Consider the following 13,263-nt stretch of genomic DNA (forward strand, 5'->3'; position numbering starts at 1 on the left):
CACTGCTCCCCTCCCCAGGTGTCTGTCCAGTAAAGGCTGTTCTCTCTCCCTCCTGTGTCCCTGCAGTGCTGAGGGGAGCCATACCTCGGGGCAGAGCAACGGGCGAGACCACCAGGCCCTGGCCAAGGCGGTCCAGGTCCATCAGGACACGCTGCGCACCATGTACTTTGCTTGACGTGTCTAGTGTCCAGCGATTGTGCATCAAGTTGGATTCACACGAGACCAGCCTCACTCAGACCAACAGACGCCCAGCCCTCCGTGACAGCCAGCATCCAACATGAGAGTCATTGATTTTATCAGATCTCCATTTTCCAGAATGCCTTCCGTCCCAGATTTCAAACTTGGATTTTGAACTGCAGACCTGTATGAGACCCCACTGTCGTAGGAAATATGGTTTGCCAAAATCTATGAGCTGCTTATTAAAATAGAATCCCGTGTTTCCTAAAAATCCTAAAACCAGTCTATGAACTCAGGGCTTTAAAACATTTTTTAATTTATTTGGTCATTCAATTTACTTGTTTTTAACACATAATTCTCTATGAAATTGATGGGCTCAAACTAGCTGTGAATGTTCTGAGAGTGAAAGCAACACAAAACATTGTGGTTTTAAAGCCTTGAACATTCTGATGTTGTCACTGAAGTTGATTTCCAAGAGGCGTGGTGTGCTTGTGGCCTGGCTGCACAAGCTCAGCCCCAAGGGCAGGTGGCCGTGCACGGCATCCACAGGTGTGTCTTGCTCTGCCATTGCCTACCTCCCATAGCGTGAGCCGAGGTACAGTGGCAGAAGGAGGGCCACGTGTGTTTACAGCAGTGACATGTCCAGAGAGATTGGCAGATAAGTGCCATTTTAATAACAATTTATTTAAAAAGAGAAGAAAGACAATATACCGACAGTCTAATCATAAGATTTGTCCTATAGGACTGTGACGTTTATTTTCCAAAGTTTCTAAAGAATACGGGTCTGTGGTGAGAAATACAGTACAATCCTTTTTCACTGTTATGTCTTTAATGTAAGAGAAGAATATATATATCTGGTTTGCAGTATTAATGTGATAGGTAGATGCTGTTTTCCTTTTGTTGACTACGGGGTGCTTCTTGTGACCTGTTTTGCATATCAGGAGGTTGGAGCCTGGAGACAGGCCACCTCTTGTGGCTCTTAGTGCTTAAGTACAGGAATATGCAACTGACTTTGTGTGACAGCCATCTGCCCCCAGTGTGGACTGTGTGGCCTGTACCTCCGGGAGGGACGGCGTGTCCACCAGTCACTCGCCACCCTCCCTCTGCCTCCTCCCCATGTGTTGCTCAGCCGATGAAGCACAAATGGAGTTTATTTATTCTTCCATCGCTGGGAAACAAGTTCATGTATCAGAGTGCACTTCTCCCTGCGTGCAGTCTTGTTAGGCGAGTTTCATAGGATCTATGCACTGAGACAGACGGAAAGCTGCTGCCGGTAGCTCTCTCCTGGCTGCAGTCAGGGCAGTGGAACCTGCCCTGAGAGGATCGCCCATGGAGATGCCAGCAGAGGACACAGAACGCTCTGTGGGGATTTGCATCCAGGGCCCCAGATGTGGGTTTGCCAATCTAGAAACCATTGCACTAAGAGTGACGCCACAGACAGCTTAAAGGTAACAGCAGATGTGGCTATTTGTGCTGAATGGGCCTGTTGTCCTCGTGTGCAATCTGAGAATCATGCCCATGCTCCATGTAGACCTTAAGGAAGGGGACAAGCCTCCCCTGTGCTGCTTTGTGCTCTGCAGGTTTCCCCTCTCCCTGCCGATGTCCCTTCCCCATCCCTATGTGACGTTACCTCTGGCACTGCGGTGGAGTGAGGGTCCCAAAGGTGGTGCCTCGTGCTGAGGTAGGCACCCACCTGTTCCTGTCCTTCACTCCAGAGGTGGTAGGAGTGTTGGTGAGCCCCTGGCAGAGCATCCTGACCCTGGGCCTGGGCTGGCGGCAGAGACAGGTGGCTGTGGTCGGTGAAGATGAGTACTCAGTGGGGGGGTGTCTCTGTGTGCATGTGGGTCTCTTACTTAGTCTTTTCTTGCTGTATCTTTTTTTAATCTTTTTAAGTGACAGCAGCCTCCGCTCTAAGAAGCACTACAGCTGCCTGTTGTCTTATTGGCAAGTGGCACTTTTTCCTGCTTCCAGAAGGACACAGATACACTGAGCTGAGCTCACCAGGCATACTGAAGCTGAAGAGGGAATGTTTGGGCTAGTAAATTTTTAGAATCTGATATTTAGTTTCAGCCATTCTTAGAGCCATTTGGAACCTTGTTTCCCAAAGGTGTTTCTCTACCCTCTGCAACAGGATCTGGGTGTCAGAGAAGGGCAGGTCTGGTTAAATGCAGATTCTGAGCTGTCTACAAACAAACAACCTGAATCAGGTTCTGGGGAGTGGCTGGGCATCTGCATTTTTTAAGGTATCACTTGCCAGCTCTGGAGTAGCTGGGGAGGGGGAGGCCTTCTGAGGACGTCCTCCCAGGGCACCTGCAAGGAGGGCCTGCTCAGCAAAGCCAGGAGGTGTGAGCAAGTACAGGCTGGCAGGAAATCAGACCTGGTTTGGTTTTGTTTTGTTGTATTTTAGTTTAGTCTTGTTTTGATCACTTTGAAGGATAAGTTTTCTTTGAAGAAGGGTACTTTTTTATAACCCTCTGCTTGTTTTGTAAAACTTTTAAAACTAAAAGCATTAACAGACCAAATGTCCCCATTTGTCAGCTGCATATCTTGTACGTGTCAGATGATTCAGAATTTAAATGGCTGTAGTCACAATTTCTCAGGTAAATAATTGTTTAATAACCCCATTATCGGCATAAGTTTTGAGGCAGCGCAGTAAGTAGCGTGAGTCCAACCCCGTTCACGTGGAAGCCAGGAGCGGTGCCCCTCCACCTCTGCCCACACTCGTGCCCAAGGAAGCTGGCTCCCAGGTGGCTCCTTGCCCCTGGGGCTCCTATGCTTATGTTCAAATTTGAGGGCTGACCGCTCAGTCGCTGGCTTTGTCCCCACCCCACTGTTAAGTAAGGTGTGCCTTGCTTTAAGCAAACTGAATGTGAAGATGACAATGTAGAAATCTGGATTCATCTAAAAGGAAAACTGGGACTTATCTCTTTAGAAGAGGCCTGCCAATTAACAATGATTCCTCCTGGGACTCTTCCTAGTATACTTTAAAACACTCACTTTTTAAAAACCATTAGTGAACTCCCGTTTACCACTCTCTCTCATGCTCAGCAGCTCCTCCCTGTGATAGTAAGTGATGCAAGGTCCAGGAGACCATTTAAAGGAGAGCACCTGTGACATTAGCAAAGATACCATCCTGTCACTTGGTGGTTGTGAGCTCAGATTCCTTGCTCAGAAAAACTTTGTATGACTGGGTGGGTGTGTCTGTGCTTTTAGAAAGGGGTCGCTTGCTCTTGGCCTGGGTTTCCTACGGAGGAGTCCGTGTACACACTTTCTGGCATCCATTCTAGGGTCTGCTTGGTCTTCTCCATATCACCAGGTGGCCCTGGCCGGAGGGTCCAAGCCTCCTGCTGCCTGCCCCCACCCCGCTCCCCAGGGCAGTCGTGGCTGCCCGCAGCGAGCAAGCTGGTGCTCCGGGCCCTGCTTGCCCCATTGCTGAGTGCTCATTAGAAAAAAACATTGAGGTTCAGTTCCTGCAGCGGGATTTGGGATTGGGGGAGTTTTATTGTTGTTGTATGTTGTTTTTATTGTTGTTAAATGCAAATATTGCTATTTATTTTTTATTTTTTTCCTTTCTGCTCTGGTTTGATTTGGCTGATGTGGGTATTCCAGTGCATGGTACCTGATATGGTAGAAATGATTTTCCCCAACTTTTATAAATGACCTAATGTTTACCTTCAAGGTTGCTGGATGATTTTATTTTTGAAAGCCACAAATGTAGTTTTTCTGGATGAATTGTTTTTTTAATATATGCAGCAGTGTGCTTTCACATTGATCTGCCGGGTGGTTTAAATTTTATTTTTACAAGGCAGTTTTTCAGTCAAATTATATATTTGATACAATATGTCAAGGGCACACCAGCCATGTGCCATGCAGTGGGACACCAGAGGGTCAGGGGCCTCTGGGGGTTGGTGGCCGCTCCTGGCTGCCCAGGGTCGTGGTAGCACTCAGCTTGTTGCAGGGGCCCCGGGAACTGGGTGGGCCTTTCAGTGCGGCTCTGGTCTGGCAGGCAGGTCCAAGGGACTTCACGGGCATTCTCCTGCACCTATGGCAGCTCCATTAGGAGGTGCTTTAGACGTTGACCTAATTAGACAGTGGACAATCCCAGTGGCCCCGACAAGCCATAAGAAGCTCCCCTGTGACCTCTCTTTGACTCATCTCTGTGCTCATGAGAAAAGGAATGTATAATAAGTAGAAACAGATCCTCGTCAGTGTTCACAGGCCTCCCCTGCAGAATGCACATGTTTTATTTATACTTCAAGCCCTCCCTTCTCCAGCTGCCATGCCAGCAGTCTCATTGCTGTGACGTGTTTCCATGTGGACATAGTGCACATGTGACTCTGTCACGGGGGGTGTCCCTGTTACATGCATGTTGACGCTTTTGTAAGGAAAATTTTTCAGCTCAAGTAATTGCACTGATTTTTTGACAACTTCTTTTTATTGTGTCCAACTTTGCATCTGCTGTACTTGTTTGAAATGATTGTAAATAGACTCGTAGTAGCAGAAATGATGTGAAGACAGGATGGACGCTGCTTGGCTTCACGTCTCAGTGTTGTGTGTTAGGGTGGTGCAGACTGGCCTCTGCCCTGCTTCCTGCTCGTTAGCCTCGTGTCTTGACCATTCACAAAGGACAGACAAGCCTCCTTTTCTCGTGTCTCTGACAGGAAGTTTCCGTCTGCTTTCCTGATGGCTGCAGAGTCAAACTCAAGAGGACTGACTGTAAACCTTTGGGACACTTCTTGGTCTGTTCAGTTTTTTGTTGTTTGTCATGGCTCCCCAAAGTACTTCCTTGTTGTTCCATCCAGCCATTGACAGTTTGGGCAGAAGCATCTGCATGGCCCATATTAGCAGACCACGGGGGCCTCTCTTGCATCTCTTTGGCCAGCTGTCTGTTTAAAGCCACAAGGTCACTGTCATGTCAGACTGTCATTTGTGGCTGTATCCATTAATGCCAGAGAGACCCGAAGCCCAGTGCTTGCTCGTACATTGTGTTCTGCTGGATGCAAGGGACATGTTCCAGCCGCCATGTATAACTGTGTCTGTGGTCAGGCTTCCCAGTATCAGATACAGAAAGGAGCTTTCAAACCCAAACAGGTCGTGCGTGTGCGTGCGTGTGTGTGTGTGTGTGTGTGTGTGTGTGTGTGTGTGTGTGACATCAGTGCCATCATGTTGCTTCTGTGGATGTGTCCTGCCATTTTATTGTCTCAAGTGAATGTATTGGCTTAGCCAAGTCACTAACAGAAGGTGGTTTCTAAATACCTTTTAGTTAAAACAGATACAGATAAAAAGCTACCTCTGAAATCTCAGTAGATTCTTATTTGCTCTTAAGTGTAGCTATCCACACTGAAAATAGCCAAAATGTTGCCTGAGTAAACTGAATTTGGAACATCTCTCTGTTCAGTTCTGGCTTGAAAATGTGTGTGCCATACTGTGACCAGGGCAGCAGCCCCCCATCCTCTGTTGTGGCAGTGGACCAGGGACTTCTCAGCGCTGTCCAGCTGCGAGGGTCTAGTGCTCTGGGAGGCCAGGTGTAAAGGGAATGAAGGGCTTCCATGCGCAGTTGGAGTGCCTTCTGCCAGGCCGTGAGGAGCACCGTGCAGGGCACGCGCGATGGAGCCGGGGGTGCTCTGTCCTGCCTCCTGTGCTTTCCTGTTGAAGGGAAGCAGCCCCTGTTTTTTCTGCTTGCTTATAAATGGGTAAACAATGGCTTCCCCCGCCTGCTCTCCTCTCCAGTCTCACTCTCTAAAGTCACCAAGGTGCTTTAACACCGGCTCTCTTTTAAGAGACACTTTTGAGATAGTTGCAGAGTTTCAAAAGAGGGCAGGATCCTGAATTTCTGTCACTCCCCATTTATAAAGGAACTAAGGGTTAAGAATAAAATGATCTGTTCCAACCCAGGGTCCTTTGAGAAGACCATAGCTCCAGAGGAAGGTCCTGCCGCCCACCCTGGGGATTATAACATGCTGTCTTGCAGGAAGTCTGGCTCCAGAGCACCAGTTCCTCTGAGTAGCCCCCAAGTGAGGACCCACTCTGCTCTCAGCAGTGTCGTCCCCACGCCCTGCACTGTGGGTCTGTCGCGTCCCTGGCCTGCCCCGCTTCTTTCTCTAGGTTCCTCATGGTCTCTGGTCTTGGAGCTTTGCAGTCACTCCAAAGCCCCTCCTCCATTGGTTGGATTTGGAATTCTTGAGGGACAGGTGACAGGTTCACCACTGTGGGTCTGGTGTGGAGATGGCTCTGTGCTTCCTGTGGCTTTGGCCCTGAGTGGCCTGATACATCATTCCCTGGAGAAGCTGCCTGTAACACTGTGGTTGGGGTGGGATGGGGTTCGGGCCATCTGGGGTGCTTCGATTCTGAAAGAGCTAAGTGTCCTTCACAGTCTAAGAATGTTTGGGTCCTGCCCTCACACTGTTCTCTATCCCGGGAAGCATGGGTGTTTAGGTTGGGTGCCAGTGACGTCCCTGACTGGCCTCCTTGGCTGCTTGACTCCTCTGTGTTGGCCTTGGGTTTTTAGCCAGAGTCCAGTGCAGGGCATTTGAGAGAAATGCACAGCCCCAGCCCCTGCTGCACTTGGATCTGTCTGCCTGCCTCTGCTCGTGACTCCAGGAGACAGGTGGCTTCTCCCACTCCAGGTGTGGGGGAAAGCTTATTCTGAAGGAAGGCACTGAGGACCACTGGTGCTTTTGCTGAGACTTTTCTTATTGGTTACGGTGAGAAATTCAGATATGTTAGGTCTCCAGAGCCCTTGGTGGTGTGACTGGGGGTTAAATCCTCACATTGTCCCTCTCCCTTTTAGTGGGGGCAGTGAAAGGAGGCTAGATTATCTCCCATTTAAAACCTCCTTGGATTTAGATAGTTCTGAGTTAAAGCTGAAACACCAAATATTAACTCTTCTCATTCTTTCCGTAATTTCAAGGTCCTTAAAACCAGTGAGTTGAACCCAAGAACACCTGCGCCACCCATTGGCAGCAGGCAGGGGTGTGATGCAGGCTGCCCTGCAGAGCCAGCTGTGTGCACAGGACCAAGGCTCCTTGGCACCTGGGAGATTGTGAGAGTCTGAAGGGCGGAGTGGGGCAGGACCCCACCCAAGAGGCAGGTGGCCCCAGGTCTTCCTCCCGTCTCTACCCGGGTCTGGAAACTCAGCCCCAGACTCTGTGCCTTTGAAGTCTGGTTCTCAGTGTCCTTTTGGAGTGGTGTTGGGGCTGTGTTTGTAGTGGGAGCAAGCCTGAGCCATCTGACAAGTCAGCTACTGCGCTGCCACCCTCAGCCCCAGGCTACAACCTGATGTGGGCTGGCTACCACTGCAGGTGGCCCACGGGTGCTGCTGGTGCCATCCCATCCCCAGCGTCTCCCCTGCCCTGAGGAGCATACTTCTGCTGCGGTTTTAGGAGACTGGTGTGACCACCTCTTAGTCAGGCCTTGACCGTGACCATCAGCAAAGCCTGATGGTTTTGTTCCCTTAGTGACTCAGCAAGAATGTCTGTTTGTAATGGAAGCAGATGGTTGAAACAGGAGTTGGAATCATGTGTTTGTGAATGTGTGTGACGTCCTCAGACGTAAGGTGCTCTTCAGTCCTTCTGTTCTTGTTGTTGCTGTTTTGTGACTTTCGGGGACACCATTTACTTGGGCCTGGTGTCACCTGAGCTGTGCACAGAGGGCTCCGCTTCCACGAGCAGTTTCATCTCTAGCTTTTCCAAGCCAGGTATTGAGCAGCTTCTTGGTCAGTGGTCTGATTGAAAACCACCCGTCCCTGTCAAGGGATGACCTTGTGGGTTTTGGTTGGAGACAGAATCCATCGTGTTTATTTTTTAAATATATGGAAAAGGCCTTTCCCTTGGCAGAGTCACTGGCTGCAGAGAGGGTGATTCATTAACAATTCTGGTTCCTCTTCAAAGCCAAATAGACCCATGTGACTAAGATTCTAAAGTATGTAGTTTAGCATTCAACTGAAATTCAAGTCCTGAGTTTGATAGTGGATTTTAATAGTTGTTAAAGGTATGAATTCATGTTTTATAACTGTAGAGGCAAGTGAGTTTTTTATTTTTAAAAAAGTTTTAAGAGAATAATTGTAAGTTTCTGTGCAGCAAAGTGGCTAAGAGCTCATTAAATATAAGCAGAGAATGTAGTATCTAAATCCAGATTTTCCTTACCTCCGGTACACTTCAAGATCACTTGCCTAATATGTATTGAGGGGCTTTAGCCCTTAGTTTTATCAATTTTTCTAGTTTTATTTTATTTTTATAAAATAATTGAAAAAGAACCAAAAATGAATTCAAAAGTCCCATAATGGATCTTGCCCCTTCTTAATTTTACCCAATAGTAACACATTATAGAAGACATTTTGAATCAAAATGTATTATGACCATTTGAAGTTTACTGTTTTCTAAGAAGTCGAGCAGCTAAAGGGCCTCACTTCAGGTAGTACTCCATGTATTGTCCTGGACTTGGTCGTCCCTGCACGGTGGATCTGCGTGAACATGTCTTGTGCTTGCAATATGGAAACCATGCAGTGCTGTTTTGTAAATTGACAGTTCCTGTATAAACACCATTATTTATATACGTCGGCCTCTCTGTATAATTTTTCATTTGCTACATGGATTGTATAATTAATTATAAAATTATAGTACCTGCTAAATCCAGTCTGAGGCTTCATGTCATTATCTTTGGTTTGATACCATTCTGTGTGTCATGAGGGTGTCCAGTGTTTGCGTGATGCTAGGCGGTAATGCCACTTTAAATTAAGCCTTAATTAGATACTAAATTTGTGAGATTCAGAGTATGCAAAAATGATAGGCAGAGTGAGTTTAAACTGTTCCAATCAATACACTATATCATAAATAAACAAATGTTTTTCTCTGAAGTTAAAAAGGGAAGCATCTAGTAATTACCGCCCTCCCCACCCCACCCTAGCCCATCCCTGCATTCTCTCTGGTCTGGCTTAGCTATTGCCCTTGTTTGATGAAAATGGACCGTTGTTCATTTCTGTGGCAGTCAGTCCAAAAGACCTGTTCTGAAAGTCTAGAGACTTTTTCAGGGTTGTTTTTTAAATGTTTGATTTTTTTTTCCCCTCCAGTCTGAGATTTATTTATACTACTGGAGAGTACGATTTGGGTGTAGGTCTTACTTGCAAACCTGCTCATGTTCTATAAGCTTTCTTCAGGTAGTGCCACCTGTCATTGCTTCTGCATATGATTGAGACGGATTTATGTTTTGTAAAAGCATCTTCAGTTTAGAGATAAAATAGAGGGGACCCAGCTTTCTTTACAATGTGGATCTACCTCAGTTAAACAGTTGGGTGCTATTACTAAGTCTGTCAAATTAAATTGGAAAAAGTAACCAAACAGTGAGATGTTGACTCCACATGAAACTTGAAATCACAGTTTCCGTTTTTTTAATAATATTTTTTATTTATTTTGTGCCTTTTATGTTGAACCCTAATGCATTTGAAAAATCAGTATAGAATTACATTGCAGATGGGGAGAAGAGCCCAATTGGCCATGGAATTTGATAGATTCCCAGCCAACTGCTGCAGTACATCAGAATCCCAACTACCCTCTTGTGGAAGGGGAAAAAATTATGTCTAAAAGCAAATTTACCTTTTAAAAAAATCCAAATTCTTCTATGCATATATTTAAAGCTATCACTTCATTTTCTGTGCCAATGAAGGGGCGGCCAAAAAAAAAAAATCATAAGTACTTTCTTCATCGCTGTGTAGCCATTCATGCCCCTCTTCCTCTGGCAAATTCCCTAAGAGCTTCTTCATGAGCAGCAGACGGACTGCTGCTGGTCCATCTCCTGGCCCACCCAGTGCAGGTGCTGATGACCAGGAGCAGAGGAAGGGTGGGCTCATGGCTGTCTGGAGGCAGGTTTCCAAAGTTAGGAAGGCTTCCTGAAGAGTAAGAAAATCAGATAGGAGATCGATGACTTTCCACTTTTATATTTGGCAGTTTACAATTCTAGACTTTTCCTACTATGGCAATCTTTTTTAATTCTTTGGAGGTAACACACTATTTTGGAGTCTTAAGAATTTGATTTTATAACAATAAGAAATAAAAGTTAGGGATCTTTCCTGTAGTATATAGTTTTACTATTTTAAGGAGATCTCTGAATTTTACAAGAGAACCAACATTCCTTAGTGGCAAAACTTTGAAAGTTGATTTGGGAGGCTTTTTGCTGTAGGACCTCAAAAAAAAAAAAAAAAAGATGATAATTCTAGTTTAAATGTTTTTTAATTTTTTAACTTCCATCAGGTTGATACATAAGCTATATTTTATAAAGAGTAAATCATCCTTTAGTATGCTGCATATAAAGATCAGAGTTGTTGCACTTTCTCGGTAATAATAAATGCCCTACAATTGGCTCGCCAGGAAGCATTTTGTTTTCCCCTAACAAGAGTACTTGGGGGTGGGGTGGGGGGTGATTAAAATCTATATAGGTACCTCAAGAAAAAGAACCTGCATATGCTGCATTTTGTTTCTTTAGCTTTTACATGTAGCATTTTGTCTTGCTTTGGTTATTTTGTTTAGATATATGCTTTTTGGACCCCAATAGACTGTTGAAAGAAAATTCAAAGTTTCTCTTGTCGAGGTATAGTATCCTTTTTTAACGTACTGCAATGTCTGATTCAGAGGTTGCCCTGCATTAGAGTACCGTACCCAGACACTCCTGAGGAAAGGGTGCGACGTTCATGGCAGACAGCAATGTGGCGGATCCTTTCTGTTCATGCTGCTCTCGAATCCCTTCTCCATGTCATCAGAGGCTGGAGACCTTATTTCTAAGCTCAAAGTTGAAAACCATGGCATTTTAGTTTTTCAACACAGACCTCATAGAGTCATTGCCATTGGGCAAGTGCGTGACCCTACAGTGCTGCTGGTGGCAGCAGCTGGTCGGCCTGGCCTCCGAGGAGCCAGCCTGCGCCTTTCTTCATTCCCCTGCACTCACCCCAGGCTGAACTGGTGGGGGTGGTCTGGATGGACAAGACAAACTGGTGAAGAAAGCTAAATGCTGAGACACTGAGCACCTGTTGTGTTTAAGCTTAGCTGGGTCCTTTCAAGTTTGTTTTTACAGCTTACTAGGTTAAGTAGTTTGCACTATTTTTGCAATAAATTCATGGAAAAACCTAACAGTTACTTGTTTTGTTTCTTACTGTGTGTATATAAACTAATATTAAAAGTTTGGCATAGTGTTTTTTCACCTCCTTACATAACCCCTAACATGCACAGAATGCTGTAAATCTGATAAAATATGATGTGAATGATATTTTATAAAGTTATTTTGTATGGTGTCGATTTTGTTTTGCCTCATAGTATGTCAGCAAAAATTAAATAAAATTCCTCGTATTTACAGCTGCCTCTTCCAACAATCTCCAGTTATTCACAATTTATGTCTGTGGGCGCTGCCTTGCGCACAGGTGCTGAGTCCGATTTCAAGGTCGAAGCAGGCCTTGAGGAGGAAGTCCAGAGCCCTCTTACACAGTTTGTGGGGGCCCTTCCTTGATAAATGGACTTGGCAGAGCCAAGCATTACCTGAGGACCTGAGCGGGACAGGACTGAGGGTGAACGCAGCATGCAGGAGACCTACGTGGTCCCACACCAGCAGCCGGGGAGGAAGGACAAAGTGAAGGGGCCCAAACTGTCCTTGTTTCTTGCTGGTAAGTCCCTTTACCCCTCACCCTGGCTGTTCACACACCTCCATGCTGCTCTGAAATTCCTGGTGGTCTCATTCTGGGCTGTTTTTTATTTCTTCTATCTATACTGAAGAATAGGTGGTGCTAGGAGGACAGGAAAAGAGGATTGGATTAAGAAAGCCAGCAGCTGAAAATCCCTAGGATATATGCTTTGCTAAAGCAGGCTACTGGGTTTGTGGGGGTTTTTTGTTTTTTTTTTTTTTAATATTTTTAGTTGTGGGTAGACTTTATTTTAGACCTTTATTTATTTTTATGTCATGCTGAGGATCAAATCCAAGGCTTTACATGTACCAGACAAGTGCTCCACCTCTGAGCCCAAGCCCCAGCCCACAAGCCATATCTTGTCATTTAAGTTACCATAATTCATTATTGAATTAATTATTACTTTTGACATTCTGGTCTCCTTTTTCTTATTTATTTATTTATTTATTTTTAACAAAGTCAAGATGTAGTGATTTCTTAACGTATCTAGAACCCTGTACTACTACTACTTAAATGTAGAAAAACTACATCTGGGCATGGTGGTATACACCTGTAACCCCAGCAACTTGGGAGATTGTGGCAGGAGGATCACAAGTTCAAGTCTAGCATGGACAACTTAGTCAGATCCTGTCTCAAAATGGCCTGGCGGCATAGCCCAGTAGTAGAACACCCTTGGTTCAATCCTAGTACCACCCAAAAGAAGAAAGCCATTACAAAATACCTTTGTGCCCACCAGCCCTGGAACATGTTAGTCAAAATCCAAAGAATACTCAAACTGATAAGAGATCTATGCGGCCCCGACCTGCACAGGCAGCTGAACTTGAGATCGCTTGAGTGAGTTTGAAGGATAAAACAAACACAGATTACCTTTACACAAGCTTCAGGCCAGCTTCTCTACTCTCGGCCTCAAGCTCCCCAAAAGGGAGAGCAAGAGAAAGAGGCTGGCGAGAGCGAGCATGTTGGAAGTGGGCTTTTATTGGGGGGACTCTTATTATTTAGAAAGTTCTATCCAAAAAAGGACAGAAGGGGCAGGGTTACAAGGGACAGGTGAGTAAAACTCAATCTCAGGGTGACACACCTGAAGACCATCTTACTATCATCTGAGCTGTAAGAAATGTAGTGATTGGTCAGAGCCTTATGCTTCAGGACTGGAAGGTGTGGGGCATTCAGGGTGGTGCCCCACAATCTACAATATACTTACTATGGCCTGACCTATTAAAATCTCTTGTTCACTGTCATTTATTGAATGGCTAGAGGCAGTCACAATCTGATTGGAGCGACCTCAATGTAAAAGCAGTGCATGATGGTTAATGTTAAATGAATTTGGAAAGGATTCCAAACAACTCCTTGCATGTGGACACTTTTGCTCTATTTGGATAAGCAGCCTGTATCAGCAGGAAATGAAAGTCAATGGAGAAAAGTTC

General features: G+C 45.6%; 1 protein-coding gene across 2 annotated transcripts in view; it reads left to right on the forward strand.

The window, feature by feature from the left end:
• Positions 1 to 11,516, forward strand: part of Ago2 (argonaute RISC catalytic component 2) — a 93,477-nt gene extending 81,961 nt beyond the window's left edge. For both annotated transcript variants that reach the window (XM_078016647.1, XM_078016648.1), the window contains one exon: positions 67 to 11,516. In XM_078016647.1, coding sequence (XP_077872773.1) covers positions 67 to 175 — 109 coding nt within the window. In that variant the 3' untranslated portion in view covers positions 176 to 11,516. The remainder of the gene's footprint in view (positions 1 to 66) is intronic.
• Positions 11,517 to 13,263: the final 1,747 nt, after the last annotated feature.

Source organism: Ictidomys tridecemlineatus, chromosome 7 (genome assembly GCF_052094955.1).
Source record: "Ictidomys tridecemlineatus isolate mIctTri1 chromosome 7, mIctTri1.hap1, whole genome shotgun sequence".
Taxonomy (NCBI): Eukaryota; Metazoa; Chordata; class Mammalia; order Rodentia; family Sciuridae; genus Ictidomys; species Ictidomys tridecemlineatus.